The following is a 22,938-nucleotide window of genomic DNA, read 5'->3' on the forward strand; positions in this document are numbered from 1 at the left end:
TGTTCTTCAGAGAGGACCACATCATTGATACTCCAAGTATACTCACAAACATTGAATATCTGCTTTAAACAAGGGCCAATTTGTTGTTCTCTACTATCATTATCAGTTCTTGTGGCCAATGTATTATGGCCATTTCTGTTGTTGGATGAGCAGTGCTCCTGTATTTTCCTTGTACTGTACTGTTCCTACTCCATGCACTCAGACTCAGTAACTCCTTCACAGATTCCAGAGAATATAGAAGAGATATGTGACTCCTTGCCTCCTCAACCCATTTGTTCTTCCGTGAGGGCATATTATGTATTTATGACTGTTAAACTAATCTCTTCATCTAGGCCAGGGTGGATAGCCACACTCCAAGGCCTGCACTGCACTGCGCCGGCCAGCATGCTGTCATTTTTCCTTCCCTGTGTCATGGCTGGGGCGGCGTGGCAATTAAAGCAGGATTGGTGGGGCTCTGTTCAGACATCTCCATTCATCTCAATGAAGGAGTGGGGTTTCCTGCCTTCACCCTCTGTCTGTCTGTCTGTCTGTCTGTCTGTCTGTCTGTCTGTCTGTCTGTCTGTCTGTCTGCCTGCCTGCCAGACCTCCATCTGACAATGACACTGGAGCATTGTGTGTGTGTGTGTGTTATCAACCAACATTTCCCCTGTCAAAAGTTTTTAACTATGAAACAAAAACCAATCCTGGCTGTCTGTATCCATGTTGCCAGACCATTAATCTACTGTACACCCGGAATCAAACTAACAGGTCTAGCATCTCCACTTTTGCCAGTCATCCTCAGTTTGTTAATTAGGTATCCATCCAGCCTCAGTACTAATGAGTCATCCTGGTGGCTTCCAGCTGTGTCTGAATGACTGACGGGACAGTTGAGTAAAGCCAGGCTCACAGAAGCGCCGTTTATACCTGGTTATTTGTTCTTCTTTTTTTAACCTTTATTGAACTAGGCAAGTCAGTTAAGGTGTTCTGATAAACACCTTATTCTGAGCAGCTGTCATTGGTCACGTAAGGAGACACATACAGTGCATTTGGAAAGTATTCAGACCCCTTCCCTTTTCCCACATTTTGTTATGTTACAGCCTTATTCTAACATTGATAAAATTACTTTTTTCCCTCATCAATCTACACACAATAACCCATAATGACAACGCAAAAACAGGTTTTTAGAATTTTTTGCACATTTATGAAAAATAAAAAACAGAAATACCATATTTGCATAACTATTCAGACCATTTGCTATGAGACACCAAATTGAGCTCAGGTGCATCATGTTTCGATTGATCATCCTTGTGGTAAATTCAATTGATTGGGCATGATTTGGAAATGCACACATCTGTATATATAAGGTCCCACAGTTGACACTGCATGTCAGAGCAAAAACCAAGCCATGAAGTCGAAGGAATTGTCCATAGAGCTCCAAGACAGGATTGTGTTGAGGCACAGATCTGGGGAAGGGTACCAAAACATTTCTGCAGCATTGAAGGTCCCCAAGAACACAGTGGCCTCCATCATTCTTAAATGGAAGAAGTTTGGAACCACAAAGACTCTTCCTAGATCTGGCCGCCCAGCCAAACTGAGCAATCTGGGGAGAAGGGCCTTGGTCAGGGAGTTGACCAAGAACCCGATGGTCACTCTGACAGAGCTCCAGAGTTCCTCTGTGGAGATGGAAGAACCTTACAGAAGGACAACCATCTCTGCAGCACTCCACCAATCAGGCCTCTATGGTAGAGTGGCCAGACAGAAGCCACTCCTCAGTAAAAGACACATGACAGCCCACTTGGAGTTTGCCAAAAGGCACCTAAAGGACTCTCAGACCATGAGAAACAAGATTCTCTGGTCTGATGAAACCAAGATTGAACTCTTTGGCCTGAATGCCAAGTGTCACGTTTGGAGGAAACCTGGCACCATCCCTACGGTGAAGCATGGTGGTGGCAGCATCAGTACAGAGAGATCCTGGATGGAAACCTGCTCCAGAGCGCTCAGGACCTCAGACTGGGTCGAAGGTTCACCTTCCAACAGGACAACGACCCTAAGCACACAGCCAAGACAATGCAGGAGTGGCTTCAGGACAAGTCTCTGAATGTCCATGAATGGCCCAGCCAGAGCCCGGACTTGAACCCGATCATACATCTCTGGAGAGACCTGAAAATAGTGGTGCAGCAACACTCCCCATACAACCTGACAGAGCTTGAGAGGATCTACAGGGAAGAATGGGAGAAACTCCCCAAATACAGTTGTGCCAAGCATGTAGCGTCATACCCAAGAAGACTCGAGGCTGTAATCACTGCCGAAGTTGCTTCAACAAAGTACTGAGTAAAGGGTCTGAATACTTATGTAAATGTGATATTTCCTGTTTCTTTTCTATAAACCTGTTTTTGCTTTGTCATTATGGGGTATTGTGTGTAGATTGATGAGGGGAAAAAACAATTGAATCCATTTTAGAATAAAGCTGTAACGTAACAAAATGTGTAAAAAGTCAAGGGGTCTGAATACTTTCCGAATGCACTGTATACAAACACAGGGACTTAAGATGTGTGCATTTGCACTCAGCTGGTGTATACATTTTACATTCAACCAGAGAAAGACTTAATTTCAACCAGGAGTGACCAAGTCATAAAGACAGAAGGCATCCATGTCATTTAAATGATGATGATGATGATGATCATGATGATGATGATGATGAAAACTAAAGGCCTTACAGGGGACACGTGTCTTAGTAAATGTCCCCTTTCCATCTGTGGGCCCAGCTGTCGTCTAGTCACATGCCGAGCCCGTTCAGCTATAACACTAGAGGTCAGAGGTCGTAATATCAGCACTGGGCTCTCCCATTGTGCCCCTCAGGGGGACACAGACACACACAGCAGCCTGGTGTTCATTGTTTGGCTTGACCCTGCATCAGGCCAAAAGCATTAGTGTGGTGTTAGTATTCAATCAATCAATCAAATGTATTTATAAAGCCCTTTTTACATCAGCAGATGTCACAAAGTGCTATTCAGAAACCCAGCCTAAAACCCCAAACAACAAGCAATGCAGATGTAGCACGGTGGCACGGTGGCTAGGAAAAACTCCCTAGAAAGGCAGAAACCTAGGAAGAAACCTAAAGAGGAACCAGGCTTTGAGGGGTGGCCAGTCCCCTTCTGGCTGTGACGGGTGGAGATTATAACAGTACATGGCCATTAAGGCCAGATTTTTCTCCAAGATGGTAAAACGTTCATAGATGACCAGCAGGGTCAAATAATAATCACAGTGGTTGTAGAGGTTGCAACAGGTCAGTACATCAGGAGTAAATGTCACTTGGCTTTTCATGGCCGTGCATTTAGAGGTTGAAATAGTAGGTGCGGTAGAGAGAGAGAGTTGAAAACAGCAGGTCAGGGACAAGGTAGCACGTCCGGTGAACAGGTCAGGGTTCCATAGCCGCAGGCAGAACAGTTTAAACTGGAGCAGCAGCACAACCAGGTGGACTGGGGACAGCAAGGAGTCATCAGGCCAGGTAGTCCTGACGCATGGTCCTAGGGCTCAGGTCCTCTGGGAGGGAATGGAGAGAGGGAGAGAGAGAGAATTAGAGGGACACCGGATAAGACAGGAGAATAATACCAGATATAACAGACTGACCCTAGCCCCCCGGCACATAGACTATTGCAGCATAGATACTGGAGGCTGAGACAGGGGGGGTCAGGAGACACTGTGGCCCCGTCTGACGATACCCCCAGACAGGGCCAACCAGGCAGCATATAACCCCACCCACTTTGCCAAAGCACAGCCCCCACACCACCAGAGGGATATCAACAGACCACCAACCTACTACCCTGAGACAAGGCTCAGGTTAGTACTGACTGTATTATCTACTTATACATTGTAATATGCATTAGATTGTTTTGCAATGATTTCTACAAAATTCATTCCGTCTTACCTATCTGTTACTAGACTGTGCGTATGTGTGAGTGTATGTATGCACACGTGTATATAAAAACACAACTTTGTACATCCAATTAGATCTGGTAGTGTTCTAAAAAAAACATTTAATCGGATACAAATAACTTGTTGTTATTTACATAAAAATGTAAACCCCAATGTCATCTGAATACAGCTTAGTTTAGCTTAGCTTGCTTGCTTACTGATGGGAGAATAACATTTGTTGTTCCACAGCACCTCCTTGTGGTGATAGAAGTGTGACATATGATGCTTAAAGGGATGCAGTGAGTTAGACACATACATCACAGATGCACAGGTGTTGAATATTGTTCTAGCATACTCAAATTCAATATGAGTAGGAACCTTAAAGGCCCAATGCAGTCAAAAACTTGATTTTCCTGTGTTTTATATATATATTTCCACACTATGAGGTTGGAATAATACTGTGAAACTGAAAATGATGATAATGCCCTTTTAGTGTAAGAGCTGTTTTTTTTATTTTTTTTATTTCACCTTTATTTAACCAGGTAAGCCAGTTGAGTTCTCAAAAGTTCTCATTTACAACTGCGACCTGGCCAAGATAAAGCAAAGCAGTGCGATAAAAACAACAACATAGAGTTACATATGATTACATATGGGGTAAACAAAACATAAAGTCAAAAATACAACAGAATATATATATACAGTGTGTGCGAATGTAGTAAGTTATGGAGGTAAGGCAATAAATAGTTACAATTTTGTATTAACACCCATGGGGCGTCGCACAATTGGCCCAGGATCGTCCAGGGTAGGGGAGGGAATGGCCGGCAGGGATGTAGCTCAGTTGGTAGAGCATGGCGTTTGCAACACCAGGGTTGTGGGTTCGTTTCCCACGGGGGGCCAGTATGAAAAATAAAAAAATAATGTATGCACTCACTAACTGTAAGTCGCTCTGGATAAGAGTGTCTGCTAAATATATATATTTTTTTAAAGAACACTTGAATGATAGATGTGCAAAAGATGATGTACAAATTGAGATACTGGGGTGCAAAATTAGCAAAATAAATAACAATATGGGGATGAGGTAGTTAGGTGGGTCAATCTCAGAATGGCTGTGTACAGGTGCAGTGATCGGTAAGCTGCTCTGACAACCGACGCCTAAAGTTAGTGAGGGAGATAAGAGTTTCCAGCTTCAGAGATTTTTGCAGTTCGTTCCAGTCATTGGCAGCAGAGAACTGGAAGGAATGGCGGCCAAAGGAGGTGTTGCTTTGGGGATGACCAGTGAGATACAGTGGGGGAAAAAAGTATTTAGTCAGCCACCAATTGTGCAAGTTCTCCCACTTAAAAAGATGAGAGAGGCCTGTAATTTTCATCATAGGTACACGTCAACTATGACAGACAAAATGAGAAAAAAAATCCAGAAAATCACATTGTAGGATTTTTTATGAATTTATTTGCAAATTATGGTGGAAAATAAGTATTTGGTCAATAACAAAAGTTTCTCAATACTTTGTTATATACCCTTTGTTGGCAATGACACAGGTCAAACGTCTTCTGTAAGTCTTCACAAGGTTTTCACACACTGTTGCTGGTATTTTGGCCCATTCCTCCATGCAGATCTCCTCTAGAGCAGTGATGTTTTGGGGCTGTCGCTGGGCAACACGGACTTTCAACTCCCTCCAAAGATTTTCTATGGGGTTGAGATCTGGAGACTGGCTAGGCCACACCAGGACCTTGACATGCTTCTTACGAATCCACTCACTCGTTGCCTGGGCAGTGTGTTTGGGATCATTGTCATGCTGAAAGACCCAGCCACGTTTCATCTTCAATGCCCTTGCTGATGGAAGGAGGTTTTCACTCAAAATCTCACGATACATGGCCCCATTCATTCTTTCCTTTACACGGATCAGTCGTCCTGGTCCCTTTGCAGAAAAACAGCCCCAAAGCATGATGTTTCCACCCCCATGCTTCACAGTAGGTATGGTGTTCTTTGGATGCAACTCAGCATTCTTTGTCCTCCAAACATGACGAAGTTAGAACAGCACCGGAGAAGATGGCTGCCGTTTTACAGCCCTCTAACCAATTGTACTATTATGTGTGTTTTTCCGCGTTATTTGTATTTTATTTTCTACATAATGTTTCTGCCATCGTCTCTTATAACCAAAAAGAGCTTCTGGATATCAGGACAGCGATTACTCACCTCGTATTGGACGAAGATTTTTTCTTCAACGAGGCGGCCGCGAAGGATATCATACAGACACCCGACAAGGCCCAAATCCCCGTCATTCGCATGAGGAAGAGACGGAGATATCGTGGACGTAGGTCGGGGTGCCTTGTAAGGATCCGACGGCGAGCAAGTAAACTGTCAATCCTATTAACCAATCTTCAATCATTGGAGAACAAATTGGATGACCTAAGATTACGGTTATCCTACCAACGGGACATTAAAAACTGTAATATATTATGTTTCACCGAGTCGTGGCTGAACGACGACATGGATAACATACAGCTAGCGGGCTATACGCTACACCGGCAGGATAGAACGGCTGACTCCGGTAAGACAAGGGGTGGCGGTCTGTGTATATTTGTAAACAACAGCTGGTGCACAAAATCAAATACTAAGGAAGTCTCGAGGTTTTGCTCGCCTGAGGTAGAGTATCTTATGATAAGCTGTAGACCACACTATTTACCAAGAGAGTTTTCATCTATATTTTTCATAGCTGTCTATTTACCACCACAAACCAATGCTGGCATTAAGATTGCACTGAATGAGTTGTATAAGGCCATAAATCAACAGGAAAACGTTCATCCAGATGCAGCGCTCCTAGTGGCCGGGGACTTTAATGCAGGGAAACTTAAATCCGTTCTACCTCATTTCTACCAGCATGTTAAATGTGCAACCAGAGGAAAAAAAACTCTGGACCACCTTTACTCCACACACAGAGACGCATACAAAGCTCTCCCTCGCCCTCCATTTGGCAAATCTGACCATAACTCTATCCTCCTGATTCCTGCTTATAAGCAAAAACTAAAGCAGGAAGCACCAGTGACTCGGTTAATAAAAAAGTGGTCAGATGACGCAGATGCTAAGCTACAGGACTGTTTTGCTAGCACAGACTGGAACATGTTCCGGGGATTCTTCAGACAGCATTGAGGAGTACACCACATCAGTCACTGGCTTCATCAATAAGTGCATCGATGATGTCGTCCCCACAGTGACCGTACGTACATACCCCAACCAGAAGCCATGGATTACAGGCAACATCCGCACTGAGCTAAAGGGTAGAGCTGCCGCTTTCAAGGAGCGGGACTCTAACCCGGACGCTTATAAGAAATCCCGCTATGCCCTCCGACAAACCATCAAACAGGCAAAGAGTCAATACAGGACTAAGATTGAATCGTACTACACTGGCTCTGACGCTCGTCGGATGTGGCAGGGCTTGAAAACTATTACAGACTACAAAGGGAAGCACAGCCGCGAGCTGCCCAGTGACACAAGCCTACCAGACGAGCTAAACCACTTCTATGCTCGCTTCGAGGCAAGCAACACTGAAGCATGCATGAGAGCACCAGCTGTTCCGGATGACTATGTGATCACGCTCTCCGTAGCCGATGTGAGTAAGACTTTTAAGCAGGTCAACATTCACAAGGCCGCAGGGCCAGACGGATTACCAGGATGTGTCCTCCGAGCATGTGCTGACCAACTGGCAAGTGTCTTCACTGACATTTTCAACATGTCCCTGACTGAGTCTGTAATACCAATATGTTTCAAGCAGACCACCATAGTCCCCGTGCCCAAGGACTCTAAGATAACCTGCCTAAATGACTACCGACCCGTAGCACTGACGTCTGTAGCCATGAAGTGCTTTGAAAGGCTGGTCATGGCTCACATCAACAGCATTATCCCAGAAACCCTAGACCCACTCCAATTTGCATACCGCCCCAACAGATCCACAGATGATGCAATCTCTATTGCACTCCACACTGCCCTTTCCCACCTGGACAAGAGGAACACCTACGTGAGAATGCTATTCATTGACTACAGCTCAGCATTCAACACCATAGTGCCCTCTAAGCTCATCACTAAGCTAAGGATCCTGGGACTAAACACCTCCCTCTGCAACTGGATCCTGGACTTCCTGACGGGCCGCCCCCAGGTGGTAAGGGTAGGTAACAACACATCTGCCACACTGATCCTCAACACGGGGGCCCCCTCAGGGGTGCGTGCTCAGTCCCCCTCCTGTACTCCCTGTTCACCCATGACTGCATGGCCAGGCACGACTCCAACACCATCATTAAGTTTGCCGACGACACAACAGTGGTAGGCCTGATCACCGACAACGATGAGACAGCCTATAGGGAGGAGGTCAGAGACCTGGCCGTGTGGTGCCAGGACAACAACCTCTCCCTCAACGTGACCAAGACAAAGGAGATGATTGTGGACTACAGGAAAAAAAAAGAGGACTGAGCACGCCCCCATTCTCATCGACGGGGCTGTAGTGGAACAGGTTGAGAGCTTCAAGTTCCTTGGTGTCCACATCACCAACGAACTATCATGGTCCAAACACACCAAGACAGTCGTGAAGAGGGCACGACAAAGCCTATTCCCCCTCAGGAGACTGAAAAGATTTGGCATGGGTCCTCAGATCCTCAAAAAATTCTAAAGCTGCACCATCGAGAGCATCCTGACTGGTTGCATCACCGCCTGGTATGGCAACTGCTTGGCCTCCGACCGCAAAGCACTACAGAGGGTAGTACGTATGGCCCAGTACATCACTGGGGCCAAGCTTCCTGCCATCCAGGACCTCTTTACCAGGCGGTGTCAGAGGAAGGCCCTCAAAATTGTCAAAAACTCCAGCCACCCTAGTCATAGACTGTTCTCTCTGCTACCGCACGGCAAGCGGTACCGGAGTGCCAAGTCTAGGTCCAAAAGACTTCTCAACAGCTTCTACCCCCAAGCCATAAGACTCCTGAACAGCTAATCATGGCTACCCAGACTATTTGCACTGCCCCCCCACCCCATCCTTTTACGCTGCTGCTACTCTGTTAATTATTTATGCATAGTCACTTTAACTCTACCCACATGTACATATTACTTCAACTACCTCAACTAGCCGGTGCCCCCGCACATTGACTCTGCACCGGTACCCCCCTGTATATATAGCCTCCCTACTGTTATTTTATTTTACTTCTGCTCTTTTTTTCTCAACACTTTTTTTGTTGTTTTATTTTTAATTTTTTTGTTAAAAATAAATGCACTGTTGGTTAAGGGCTGTAAGTAAGCATTTCACTGTAATGTCTGCACCTGTTGTATTCGGCGCATGTGGCCAATAAAATTTGATTTGATTTGATTTGAGTTTAGTTTTTACCAAAAAGTTCTATTTTGGTTTCATCTGACCATATGACATTCTCCCAATCCTCTTCTGGATCATCCAAATGCACTCTAGCAAACTTCAGACGGGCCTGGACATGTACTGGCTTAAGCAGGGGGACACGTCTGGCACTGCAGGATTTGAGTCCCTGGCGGCGTAGTGTGTTACTGATGGTAGGCTTTGTTACTTTGATCCCAGCTCTCTGCAGGTCATTCACTAGGTCCCCCCGTGTGGTTCTGGGATTTTTGCTCACCGTTCTTGTGATCATTTTGACCCCATGGGGTGAGATCTTGCGTGGAGCCCCAGATCGAGGGATGTCTTGTATGTCTTCCATTTCCTAATAATTGCTCCCACAGTTGATTTCTTCAAACCAAGCTGCTTACCTATTGCAGATTCAGTCTTCCCAGCCTGGTGCAGGTCTACAATTTTGTTTCTGGTGTCCTTTGACAGCTCTTTGGTCTTGGCCATAGTGGAGTTTGGAGTGTGACTGTTTGAGGTTGTGGACAGGTGTCTTTTATACTGATAACAAGTTCAAACAGGTGCCATTAATACAGGTAACGAGTGGAGGACAGAGGAGCCTCTTAAAGAAGAAGTTACAGGTCTGTGAGAGCCAGAAATCTTGCTTGTTTGTAGGTGACCAAATACTTATTTTCCACCATAATTTGCAAATAAATTAATAAAAAATCCTACAATGTGATTTTCTGGATTTTCTTTTCTAATTTTGTCTGTCATAGTTGACGTGTACCTATGATGAAAATTACAGGCCTCTCTCATCTTTTTAAGTGGGAGAACTTGCACAATTGGTGGCTGACTAAATACTTTTTTCCCCCACTGTATACCTGCTGGAGCGCATACTACGGGTGGGTGTTGCTATGGTGACCAATGAGCTAAAATAAGGCAGGGATTTGCCTAGCATTGATTTATAGATGACCTGGAGCTGAGTAGAGTGTTGGAGGCTATTTTGTAAATGACATCGCCGAAGTCAAGGATCGGTAGGATAGTCAGTTTTACGAGGGCATGTTTGGCAGCATGAGTGAAGGAGGCTTTGTTGCGAAATAGGAAGCCGATTCTAGATCTAACTTTTGATTGGAGATGCTTAATGTGAGTCTGGAAGGAGAGTTTACAGTCTAACCAGACACCTAGGTATTTGTAGTTGGCCACATACTCTAGGTCAGACCCGCCAAGAGTAGTGAATCTAGTCGGGTGGGCAGCAGCGTTCGGTTGAAGAGCATGCATTTAGTTTTACTAGTGTTTAAGAGCAGTTGGAGGCTACGGAAGGAGTGTTGTATGGTGTTTAAGCTCATTTGGAGGTTTGTTAACACAGTGTCCAATGAAGGGCCAGATGTATACAAAATGGTGTCGTTCGTATAGAGGTGGATCCGAGCGTCACCAGCAGCAAGAGCGACATCATTGATATACACAGAGAATAGAGTCGGAGTTGGAGGGATGGAGTTTTTGCCTTCCATGGTGACATCCCCATGCGGTAAATTAGTTAATAGACCAATAAGAAAGCGAGTTCCAAACCTCTCTGCCAATAACAGCTAATTTTCAGTTTTCCCTTACTCTCTTAAACAACTCCCAGACAGTCCAAAATTATTGCTTGAGAAATGTCTGTATTCTAAGAAGCATTTTTATTTTTCTAACATTTTTATTGAAAACAATCACAGTAAGGTACTTATTGTTACCCAGAAATGATTTCATATTGAGATAAGACGGCTGCATTTAACTAATTTAGGAATTGGAAGGTGGGGGAGCCCTATTTGGGGGAATTAGTATTAGGATTGAGTCAGGGCTGAACGTAAGGCTAGGGTTGTAGTTAAACCGAGATGTGGACATGAAGCTAGGGTTAGGGTTGCAAAGCTGCACAGCTACCAGTAATTTACCAAAGTTACCGGAATCTTCAGTAATTTTGCTAATTAAAGGAAAATATATGGCAATCTATAGTAACTTTGGTAATTGATTCATATGTAGTATTAATTTATTATATCTGTGTCCATATTGTCCATGACTTTCTAGTAGATAGACAATATGGTTCAAAAGAAACTAGCCTAATTAATGAAAAAAAAGCAACTAATCAACAATGGCATTATTTTTAATTAACTCTGCAACTCTTCCAAATATTGACTTTTTTCCCAACTGCCACTAGTATGACGCCAAAACATTAACAAATACATATTGACATAGTAAAATAAATACGTTTGTAAAAAATAAATACAAAAATAGATAGATGCTGACATCTAAGTAACATAATAAAAAAATTCACAGCAAAATCCGTCAATTTAGGCTAGAGATATCAATCCACCGCATCTGCCTATGTCGCACTTCCGCATCTGCGGTGAAAGCTGGCAAAGCTAGAGCGTGTTTGTCAGACCATGAGACATCCCGAAAATCGGTCTTCTCACAAAAACGTCTGTAGTGTCCAAACGGTTTAACCTACAAACTCTATGGAAAGGGGTGATGCTCACGAACACGATGGTGTTCTCCGTTTTGCTCTTCGACCCCCACAAGTGTCAAGGGACTTGTCTGAAAGTAACCAATACCAGTAAAAAGAAAAATTAATGGAAGTATGAAGGTAGTTTTGTGCCTACCCAAAAAAGGGGTTAAATATGTGTAGAAAATAATATATATATTTCCTGAGCTTTCTTATATCTCCTAGATATAGGACAAACACTTCAAAACCTTGTTTCTAATTACTTATTTTTTGACTGTCCTTTTTTCCATTCATGAATGTTATTCAATGCGTTTCTCTGGGCTACAGTAGTAGGCCAAATTCAATATTTTATCGAATAATTTATTTGATTTGTGTGCTAGATGTTTATGTTTCTTAGCCACACACATAGAAATAGAAAGTCATAGCAATAGAAAGTTTAATGAAAACTTGGTTTAATAATTTATTCATTCAAGATTATACAGGCTTTGCAACAGTTACATCTAGCACACACAATGATCAATGTTATAGATAGACAGGTCACACGTAAGATCATAGTCCAGATATATGCATTTAGTCAAAACAATCACACAAACAACTTTAAAAATTGAGATATTCACGTTTGTGCTTTACATCAAGTAAATATACCAATTATCACTCAATCGATCAATGACATTCTGGTTAGAGTGGATTTAGATATGGCCTTAACCCTTTCATAATCATTGCACAACACCTTACACATTTAAAGTACATATTATTTGTTTGCCCCTAACTTGAAGTTTATGATAGTCAGTCAAAGATATTAAAGCTGAGATCTCCAAAAGGTGAAACAGTGTGATGTTATAGGCATATTTGTTATTGTTTTGATTTTGAAACAGAGGATATGAGCATCCAGCATCGTGGTAAAAAAAAATTGTAGTACATACTCTGCTGTTCCATCACGCCTGCATTACAGAAGAGACTGGTGGGAGGAGCTGTAGGAGGACGGGCTTATTGTAATGGCTGAAATTAAATAAATGGAACAGTATCAAACATATGGAAACCACATGCTTGACTCCGTTCCATTGATTCCATTCCAGCCATTACAATGAGCCCATCCTCTTATAGCTCCTCCCACCGGCCTCCTCTGCCATGCAATGATGTCTGAGGGAAAAAAACAGTGTTCATTGTTTGAAGTAACTTCTTTGTTGTTGTAATAGAGCAAACAAACGTTTCACCGCTAAGGAGTCCAGCTTTAACGTTATAACAATTTTCACACACACATTCAAACATTACAGTATGTGTACACGGTGACAACCACAAGTCCCCTGCTTTTTTTCAGTCTCTTAAAACATTGTACACTAATATCACATAAATGTTATATTTCCTTTTGATATATTTACAATATCTTACAGTTTTCAACACAACCAATAAATAGGCTGAACTTTTATAGAGATTGGACACAAATTAAAGTCTGATGTTGTGTTCTCCTTACACCATGTCAGTCCCATCAGAGTTTGAACAGTGAGAGGTGTGTGAGCTGCTGTGGCTGCTTCAGAGTAAAGACATTGAAAACAAACGTCCTGTGTGTGTCCATTGGCCTGGCTCTGTGACTGGTCAGTCCTCTCTGCTGATGTCACTTGTATTCCCTGGCGACGCGGACTGGAGCAGTAGTCAGAGAGAAAGGCCTGGAGGAGAGTAGCTCCGTGACAACCCAGATACAGCTCACCTCACAGTTCTTGATCAAGACGCTAACCCAGCCCAAAGTTTCACACAGGGTCTCTCCAGCAGTAGTCCAAGGGCAGGGGTCAAAAGTAACAGGGCAGTCCTCCAAAGGCCTGAGTGTGCAGTGACTGTTGGACGAAAGATGTACATCGGGCCCTAGAGAGAGATTTAACTGTTTACCTAAGTTCAAGAGAACATTATAACCAAAATTATGCTATGAGTTAAGCCTATCTTTAAAGTGCTCTAAATATCACAAATCAAGGAAATGATCACAGCAGATTATCAATTGAAGGAATACTGAACACTTGTAATACACATGTAATTGCAAACAGCCACACTGTTATCAGTAGAGGTTTAATAAAATGAACTACTTACCTGGAGACATGGGTTCTGTGTGTCTTAGAGCTAGGTTAGCATTAGACTTTAACAGTTGCACTGATCTCTGCCCTGTGCTGAGCCAGCCTGTGGCGACTGGCGAAGCTGCCTCACCGTTGTGTCACCATACTGGATCCCTGAGCCCATCCGCTCCGGGTCTAACTCACCTACAGACAAGACACATCCACATATTAAACACATGAGAAAACTCATTCATAGATATACAGTACAGTTCACAGTTCAGTACAGTTCACACACAGTTAGCACTTTAGGTCATGTGAATGCATGCAAATCCCTAGTGCACAACATGGCTCCTCATGCAGCTATTAGTAATAAGTGAGTGTAAGTGTGTGTGTTATTACCTGACTCTATCTTGTTGAGGATGGTGCGACCACATTTAAGGAAGGCCTCCTCCACGTTCTCTCCGGTGAGGGCACTCGTCTCCAGGAACATCAGTTCTGTTTTTATAACAACAGAGACAACATGGATACAAGGACCAATCTCCATTATCTACAGTTGAAGTCCGAAGTTTACATACAGTTAGGTTGGAGTCATTAAAACTTGTTTTTCAACCACTCCACAAATTTATTTTTAACAAACTATAGTTTTGGCAAGTCGGTTAGGACATCTACTTTGTGCATGACACAAGTAATTTTTCCAACAATTGTTTACAGACAGATTATTTCACTTATAATTCACTGTATCACAATTCCACTGGGTCAGAAGTTTACATACACTAAGTTGACTGTGCCTTTAAACAGCATGGAAAATTCCAGAAAATGATGTCATGGCTTTAGAAGCATCTGATAGGCTAATTGACATAATTTGAGTCAATTGGAGGTGTACCTGTGGATGTATTTCAAGGCCTACCTTCAAACTCAGTGCCTCTTTGCTTGACATCATGGGAAAATCAAAAGAAATCAGCCGACCTTAGAAACAAAAATTGTAGACCTCCACAAGTCTGGTTCATCCTTGGGAGCAATTTCCAAACGCCTGAAGGTACCACGTTCATCTGTACAAACAATAGTACGCAAGTATAAACACCATGGGACCACGCAGCCGTCATACCGCTCAGGAAGGAGATGCGTTCTGTCTCCTAGAGATGAACGTACTTTGGTGCGAAAAGTGCAAATCAATCCCAGAACAGCAGCAAAGGACCTTGTGAAGATGCTGGAGGAAACAGGTACATAATATCTATATCCACAGTAAAACGAGTCCTATATCGACATAACCTGAAAGGCCGCTCAGCAAGGAAGAAGCCACTGCTCCAAAACCGCCATAAAAACCCCAGACTACGGTTTGCAACTGCACATGGCGACAAAGATCGTACTTTTTGGAGAAATGTCCTCTGGTCTGATGAAACAAAAATAGAACTGTTTGGCCAAAATGACCATCATTATGTTTGGAGGAAAAAGGGGAAGGCTTGCAAGCCGAAGAACACCATCCCAACCATGAAGCACGGGGGTGGCAGCATCATGGTGTGGGGGTGCTTTGCTGCAGGAGGGACTGGTGCACTTCACAAAGTGGTCCTCTGTAGCTCAATTGGTAGAGCATGGCGCTTGTAATGCCAGGGTAGTGGGTTCGATCCCTGGGACCACCCATAGGTAAAAATGTATGCACACATGACTGTAAGTCGCTTTGGATAAAAGCGTCTGCTAAATGGCATATTATTATATATTATAAAATAGATGGTTTCATGAGGAAGGAAAATTATGTTGATATATTGAAGCAACATCTCAAGACATCAGTCAGGAAGTGAAAGCTTGGTCGCAAATGGGTCTTCCAAATGGACAATGAAAAATAACTGAAAAAGCGTGTGCGAGCAAGGAGGCCTACAAACCTTGACTCAGTTACACCAGCTCTGTCAGGAGGAATGGGCCAAAATTCAACCAACTTATTGTGGGAAGCTTGTGGAAGGCTACCCGAAACGTTTGACCCAAGTTAAACAATTTAAAGGCAATGTTACCAAATACTAATTGAGTGTATGTAAACTTCTGACCCACTGGGAATGTGAAAGAAATAAAAGCTGAAATAAATCATTCTCTCTACTATTATTGTGACATTTCACATCCTTAAAATAAAGTGGTGATCCTAACTAAACTAAGACAGGGAATTTTTACTAGGATTAAATGTCAGGAATTGTGAAAAACTGAGTTTAAATGTATTTGGCTAAGGTGTATGTAAACTTCCGACTTCAACTGTATAGTCACAAACATCACCGTCTTTATAGTCACAAACATCACCATCTTTATAGTCACAAACATCACCGTCTTTATAGTCACAAACATCACCCGTCTTTATAGTCACAAACATCACCATCTTTATAGTCACAAACATCACCATCTTTATAGTCACAAACATCACCCGTCTTTATAGTCACAAACATCACCATCTTTATAGTCACAAACATCACCGTCTTTATAGTCACAAACATCACTGTCTTTATAGTCACAAACATCAACCATATTTCAATCACAATGCAGGGTCAAATCAAATCAAATCAAATTTGTCACATGCGCCGAATACAACAGGTGTAGACTTTACCGTGAAGTGCTTACTTACGAGCCCCTTCCCAACATTGCAAAATTTAAAACTAATAAAATGTGCTAATAAAATTTGAAAAAAGTAACACAATAAATAGCAATAACGAGGCTATATACAAGGAGTACTGGTACCGAGTCAATGTGCAGGGGTACGAGGTAGTTGAGGTAGGGGTAAAAGGGACTAGGCAATCAGGATAGATAATAGACAGAGTAGCAGCAGCAGCGTATGTGGAGAGTGTGAAAGTGTGTGTGTGTGTGTGGCGTCAATATGCATGTGTGTGTTTTGTGTGAGTTTATGTAGTGTGCGTAGAGTCAGTGTAAGAGAGTCAGTGCAAAAAAGGGTCATTGCAATAGTCTGGGTAGACATTTTATTAACTATTCAGCAGTCTTATGGCTTGGGGGTAGAAGCTGTTCAGATGCCTTTTGGTCCCATACTTATATAGACATCAGGCTACATTATCACTATGCAGGGTCATTAGGCTACATTACCGTTCTCCTGGGCGAAGCGGGCCGCCTCGAGGAAGGTGACCTCTCTGTCAGCCTCCAGGTCCTTCTTGTTCCCACACAGGATGATGACGATGTTTGGACTGGCCAGCGTTCGAGCGTCTGTCAACCAGTTGGTCAGGGCATTGTACGTTTCCCGACTTGGTTACACAGACACAAAGACAGACAGATAGACACAGAGGTATAATCATGTTTAAAATTCAGTGGATCCACTGACGTGGCTGCAATGGAATAAAGTGATGTCATGAATTGTTACTTGTTGATTTGGAATTGGTCTAAATCAGGGTCTTACCTGGTGATGTCATAAACCAGGAGAGCTCCTGCTGCCCCTCTGTAATAACTGCGAGTCACTGACCTGGAAGCAGGGGGGAAAATGTTGCTTAGAACATCCACAAATACTATCTCATGATCTAATTCCAGTCATTTGAAGATCTCTCAAATGTCCCCCTGCAACAACCTCTCTCCGATCAAATGATAAAATGAACATCCTGCTGAGATAACATCAGACAGTCATGCACAGATAACATGCTTCCTGTTAATGTGCAGTAGAGCTACCTACCGGAATCGCTCCTGTCCAGCTGTGTCCCAAATCTGCAACTTGACCGTCTTACCGGCGACCATCACCACCCGGGAGCCAAACTCCACCCCAATGGTGTGGCTGGAGTCCTGCTTGACTACATGGGACAGAACAGACAACACAGTACAGTAGACACCGTGGTTATCCAAAAACCTGGTAGTGAATACCATTACAGTACCCTACTTTAACATTACAGTACCATCTCTGTGGGGGCAGTGATCTTTAAGACATGCCCTCTTTCTGGAAGTTCAATATAATCACTATGATAACAATTTGACTTACACTTGTTTTCTATAAATTGATGGAGAACACAGGATTTCCCTGATCCTGCACTTCCAATCACCAAGAATTTAAAAAGGAAATCTGGAAAAGAATAATGGAGAAAAAAATCAATAATACATTTACTACATCACACGACTACAGACTGACCACAAGGCGGAAGCCAAGAGCAGGGTGTTGTTGAAAGCCACTAGCTTGTCATTTTCTCACAAATTAAACAGAAGCAATGGTTAGGGTTCCTGACGACGACTGATAAAGATTTAGAAAACTAGATGTTGTAAGTAATGGTTGCCAGCTTGCTATAAGCGGCTATCTAGCTTGCAAGCTTCATCTTGTTTCTTGTCCCAGACGAAAGAACGGACATGAAGGTTAGGGGATAGTGAAGCCAGCGATTGCTTTGCTTACCATACGTTTCTGTCATTTCCTTTGATGGCTTCAAGCTCTTCAAGTGCTGCAATGTCAAGTACTAACTATTTGCTTATCAAATATGAAGACTATATTTCACAAATTGGCATAAATCCCGTTTAATCAGAAGGACTAATCTCTTTTACCATCCAAGACAGGCATAGGGTTGACAGGACGTGATGACGACAATTGCAACGCTCTAGCTACGTAAGATGATTTGTTTACAGAGGTTGTCACTAGTTACCACAGCCACAAAGTCAAAATTGTCTATCGTTAAAATTAATGAAAACAAAAATTAGCTTTTTGTTATTTATTTAAGGTTAGGGTTTGGCATAAGGTTAGCAATGTGGTGAAGGGTAGGTTTAAAATCAGATTTTAAGAACATTAATTGTAGAAATAGGCGGGGTTTATGACTTTGTGGCCGTACTAAATAGTGACGACCGTTTACAGAGAAGTGTCAAGATAACTGTGGCGCATCATCTTGGACATAGCCTCTGTTGCCTGTAGCTGTTTGTTCTATATAATCATAGAATGTTGTAGAATTATTTCATTTGATGAATAATTAAACTATATAGACTAATGTATTTGTGTGTGTGTGTGTGTGTGTCGTCTGTCTGTCATCTTAGATGTCAAAAAATACTGAGATGTCAAAAAATATGAATTAATAGGAGCCTTTTAGAAATTGTCAAACATTTATTCAAAATGTATTCAACAATTTAAACAAAAATCAAGAAAAGGTTAACCACTTTTTAGTAAGTACCCATTCACCTATTCTCACACTTACTTTGAGTAAGTACCCATTCTCACACTTTGAGTGTACTCTCAAAGTAAATGACAATATAGGGCATGTGGTTAGATAGCCAGTATTCACCTTGTGTTTTCTTAAGATGGCAAGTGTTATGTGGTATAAAAATAAAAAACTTGACTCATGACAAGGCAAGCTAGTTGTCTTTTAGATTTAAATGAAAAAATAAAAATAAAAAAAATTCCCTGCCGTATAAAAATGCAGGTTGACGTTTATTGTCATGAGTCTTGACCTGGAGGCATAACTGAGCGATTTCCTCTTGGATAGGCCAGCTGTAAAGTCATAATTGGATATAATTCATTGTAAAAAAATAATGAAAACTAAAATTAGTGTTAGGCATTAGGGTTAGCAGTGTGGTTAAGGTTAGGGTTAGGTTTAAAATCAGATTTTATGACTTTGTGGCTGTCAGCTAGTGCCTCTAGAACAATATTCATGACGAAAAAGTATGCATTTGTCTGTAAACATCTTCAGTAGGCCTATATGTACCAAGACCAAACACTCGATCTGAAATCTTGCTTCCATTCACAGACACCACAATGGGGAAATGGAAATATAAAAACACCAGTAGCCTCCCAAAGAACCCCCCCCCCCCTTTTCCCGTAGATCCTCCTTTCTCTTTCTCATCACTTTGACTTGTGTTTGTGTTTTGGGGCCGGGGTGGGAGTGGGGGTTGTGGCAGGTGTAGTTGCAGGAGAGGGTCTCAGTTTACTGTACAACATCTTAAACCTGCGAAGACAAAAGGCAGAATTTAAAAACGGGGAAGTCAGTGTTTTTTACACTGCGTCAAAAATGACATACATGAAGAGATAATGTGGTTAGCATAGTTGTTGGGTTGCATAGTTGTTGGGTTGTTGTCACATTAATTTTCAAGAACAGAATATTAAATGTCCCTGTAGGGTTTAGTGATAAAAGTAGCCATGAAAAATGAGAACAGCCATATCAGTCATTTCAACAGGCTTGTGCAGCACTTACATGTTTTTGATTTTCCTCAGGAGGCCACTGACCACTTTGCTAATCCTCTTCACTCGCCCCTGTCATCCAAACACGTGTAGATTAGACACAGTCCTTTGGTTGCTGCTGTTATGTGGATTACATTATAATAATCTCTACAACAAATAGAGTCTGAACAGCAGGAGCTCGCTGCCTCACCTGCATTTGTTTGTAGAATAGAGGAAGAGAGAAAACACACATGACACCTGCGAAAGAGACGGAGAAGGAAATGTTCACATTATTATTTACAGATAGCTTTATGGACAGATCAGAGCAGTTGGGGGAGTTTCGAGTATGAATGAAACAGGTGGAGTAATGTGGCTTATTAGGGCATAATTATCAGATGTATGAGGGTGGTGCTGTAAGACAGTGTGGTGTAAGACAATCCGATAGGCAGGTGTTGCGTGGATCAGCAGGGTCTCACCAACTATCACCAGGGTCAGGCCATTGGTTGTGATGCCCATATAGGTCAACACATACAGCAGCACCACAAACTGAGAACAGAGGAACAGCTTTTTAGATTGGCATCGTTTGGTATCAGTAGTGATAGCATGTGAGCTTATGAAGCAATGATTATGTTTTGTTTATGTATTGTATAATATTACTGATGTAAGCCCTCAGGAGGACCAGTTATGTTGTCTGACTCAAGTGCTGGTGATTATGTGACTTTGACTTCTAGCTTCCTCCCCAATCCCCACACACATTACAGTATAGTACAGTAATACACTGAGTTTTCAGAGGGACATTGACAGTGGCCCCTGACCTTGATGGAGTCCATGATGCTGTCGATGAAGAGCAGGCGTTTGATCTCTGTGACGGCGAAGGCAATCATTAGCACCACCTTCTCCACCACCAACACGGTCTCCTCATCTGTCAGAGAGCTGTCGTCTCCTATATAAGACCTGGTACCACACACCCACACACCCACACACCCACACACACACACACACACACACACACAAATACATAATCAAACAAATACCTAGTTTCAAGAAGCATGTTCTACCAACAGATGCACAGAGCCATTCACATATGGCTGTTGGTTTATCATACTCCAATGATTACATATAGAGGTTGGAGCAATATGATATGTTTCTCTAAACTACAGCATGGTAACTGCTGTAAACTGTGCTTACTGAAAGGGGTGCACTCCTTCAGGGTTCTTGCGTATCAGCTCTAGAAGTTTGTAGTAGAGGCGTAGGGGGAAGGTGAGACACATGATGGCCATACACAGGTAGGACAGCATGGTGACGGAACTGAGCTGGAACAGGCTGGCCAGGCCTATCACCAGCCCTGTGAACACCAGCCCTGTCTTCCTCACATCCCGCCAATAGATCAGGTCCATTACTGCAAAGAGACAAAGAGAGGATGGAGTGGGTATAGATCATTCAGTCATTCATTCATTCATTAGTAAGTGGTGGAAGACAATAAGTGAATGGGAGGGAGAGATAGATGAGTCGTAGAGATGAATAAGTGTGGATGTCGGGACTAGTGCTCAGACTGATCTGGGTGAGCGATTTAGGGAGAGCAGTTGAGCTCATCTGATGTCTGGAAGGAAAAGAGCCAGAGGAATTCAAACCGTGCTTAATATAGAGTTGTGTACAGAGATACATGGAAAGAGAAGTAGTCTATCTTAGATGTTTAATGTGTGTTTGTTTTTAACTGGCCTGTCATCATTTGTTGGATGTCAATTCCAGATTGGTGGTAATCTAATTTTGCAGCTGTGGCATGCTTTGGTCAAACAGGTGATAATGCAACATTTACATTTTTTACATTTACAGTCATTTAGCAGATGCTCTTATCCAGAGCGACTTACAGTTAGTGAGTGCATACAAACACATGTACTGTCTTTATGGTTCTGTTCACAACACATGGGCTCATAGAGTGGTGAAGCGACACACACACACTTACACAATGCATTAGAGAGTAGAGAGTTCAAATGCACAGCAGATCTGCAGTGAAGCTGAAATGTCGTTTCGGCAACAGCTGAAACTTCCAGTGAGCTCACTAACACCAGTGTAATTATCTGATTACATCTAACATCCAGGAATGTTTCATAGACAGAGCCATTCCCTCCTACACCCCAACCATTGACCCTAAATACCCAGCAGCTGTGCCCAAAATGATTCACCACAATGGCTAAAACAGATTAAATCTCTGAGTCATCACTCCTCACAGGCATATTAGAAGAAAGAGGCTTGCTAAACACCATTCTGTCAGCAACTTGTTTTGTTTTTGTTGTCTATCCCTCTCTCCACCAACTGTAGCTCTCTATCAGAGAACTGATCAGAACTAATCTTCCTGCCCCGTAATTCTCCACCTGCCCAGTAGTAGAGCCCCTGAAGTGGGCATGGGCTCACAGAGGAGTCCCTTCCCCCTCTCACTGGTCCCAAACCAGCTGGAGACCTCAGCCGATACACAGAGGTCAAGTCTACCTAAGACCAAGTCACATATTTACACCACCTTACCTTTGGGGGCCATTTCAGCAGCTGATCGCTGTGCAAACAAGCCACCCCACTCGCTTCCTCTTGCTGCTCGCTGCTCTCCTAGAACCCACTGCACTCCTATGGTCCTCACTAGGATCTTATTTTGGCCCTACCAGCCCCGTCAGCAGTATAGGGCCTTGCTGGCCTAATTTTATCCTGCCAATTGGATACCCACTCTTTGAGGGCACACAGACACACACTCGCACATTCGCGTAACGTGGGGAACCTGAGACGTCAGCATGTTTTTAAGTGCAGACAGTTCCTTGGTCTCCAGAGAGACCCTTGGTTCCTTGGCCTGTCTGTTATACAAAACAAGACCCCTCAGCCAATCAGAGGAACAGGTTTTCAAAGTAGGCCTATCGCTCTATTAGATCACACCAGAGGTCAGTATTTATGTATAGGCATTTAATCCTTATAGGAGTTACAGGTTGATTGATTTTAGGATTTTAAGAATACATAACCCAGATAATACAAAGCCCTCATGTTACATTCATACACAAGAGCACTCTCATGAAGACACAAAATAAGATTCCCCTTCATCACTACTATGTATTTTTCTATTACAAAATTACAAATGAAATC

At 42.8% G+C, this 22,938-nt stretch overlaps 2 protein-coding genes across 3 annotated transcripts; both read right to left on the reverse strand.

Moving 5' to 3' along the window:
- Positions 1 to 12,742: 12,742 nt before the first annotated feature.
- LOC121573698 (ras-related protein Rab-4B) lies at positions 12,743 to 18,279 on the reverse strand. Its single transcript, XM_041885866.2, has 8 exons — positions 18,076 to 18,279; positions 17,674 to 17,754; positions 17,374 to 17,488; positions 17,107 to 17,169; positions 16,800 to 16,954; positions 14,130 to 14,225; positions 13,768 to 13,934; positions 12,743 to 13,548 (listed from the first exon to the last, which is right to left on the reverse strand). Exons 1-7 carry the CDS (start codon positions 18,089 to 18,091, stop codon positions 13,816 to 13,818), a joined length of 645 nt encoding a protein of 214 aa, XP_041741800.1. The 5' UTR covers positions 18,092 to 18,279; the 3' UTR covers positions 12,743 to 13,548; positions 13,768 to 13,815.
- A 475-nt stretch (positions 18,280 to 18,754) lies between these two features.
- Positions 18,755 to 22,466, reverse strand: rtn2b (reticulon 2b). 2 transcript variants are annotated; one of them, XM_041886973.2, is made up of 7 exons: positions 22,339 to 22,464; positions 21,007 to 21,217; positions 20,634 to 20,772; positions 20,295 to 20,364; positions 20,030 to 20,076; positions 19,853 to 19,911; positions 18,755 to 19,606 (listed from the first exon to the last, which is right to left on the reverse strand). In XM_041886973.2, exons 1-7 carry the CDS (start codon positions 22,349 to 22,351, stop codon positions 19,504 to 19,506), a joined length of 642 nt encoding a protein of 213 aa, XP_041742907.1. In that variant the 5' UTR covers positions 22,352 to 22,464; the 3' UTR covers positions 18,755 to 19,503. The 2 variants fall into 2 exon arrangements, with proteins under 2 accessions (XP_041742907.1, XP_041742908.1); XM_041886974.1 differs by lacking the exon at positions 20,030 to 20,076 and having other exon boundaries at positions 19,567 to 19,606; positions 19,853 to 20,029; positions 22,339 to 22,466.
- Positions 22,467 to 22,938: the final 472 nt, after the last annotated feature.

The sequence above is a fragment of the Coregonus clupeaformis genome, chromosome 9 (genome assembly GCF_020615455.1).
Source record: "Coregonus clupeaformis isolate EN_2021a chromosome 9, ASM2061545v1, whole genome shotgun sequence".
Lineage (NCBI taxonomy): Eukaryota > Metazoa > Chordata > Actinopteri > Salmoniformes > Salmonidae > Coregonus > Coregonus clupeaformis.

What these genes read in the sequence shown, in the direction of transcription:
- LOC121573698 (XM_041885866.2), bottom strand. An exon ending in TCAATTTATAGAAAACAAGT is followed by an intron (nt 17,489 to 17,673) that starts GTAAGTCAAATT and finishes TGTCCCATGTAG; the next exon opens with TCAAGCAGGACTCCAGCCAC. An exon ending in GCTGGACAGGAGCGATTCCG is followed by an intron (nt 17,170 to 17,373) that starts GTAGGTAGCTCT and finishes CCCTGCTTCCAG; the next exon opens with GTCAGTGACTCGCAGTTATT.
- rtn2b (XM_041886973.2), bottom strand. An exon ending in TATTCTACAAACAAATGCAG is followed by an intron (nt 19,912 to 20,029) that starts GTGAGGCAGCGA and finishes TTTGGATGACAG; the next exon opens with GGGCGAGTGAAGAGGATTAG. An exon ending in CTGAGGAAAATCAAAAACAT is followed by an intron (nt 19,607 to 19,852) that starts GTAAGTGCTGCA and finishes TTGTCTTCGCAG; the next exon opens with GTTTAAGATGTTGTACAGTA.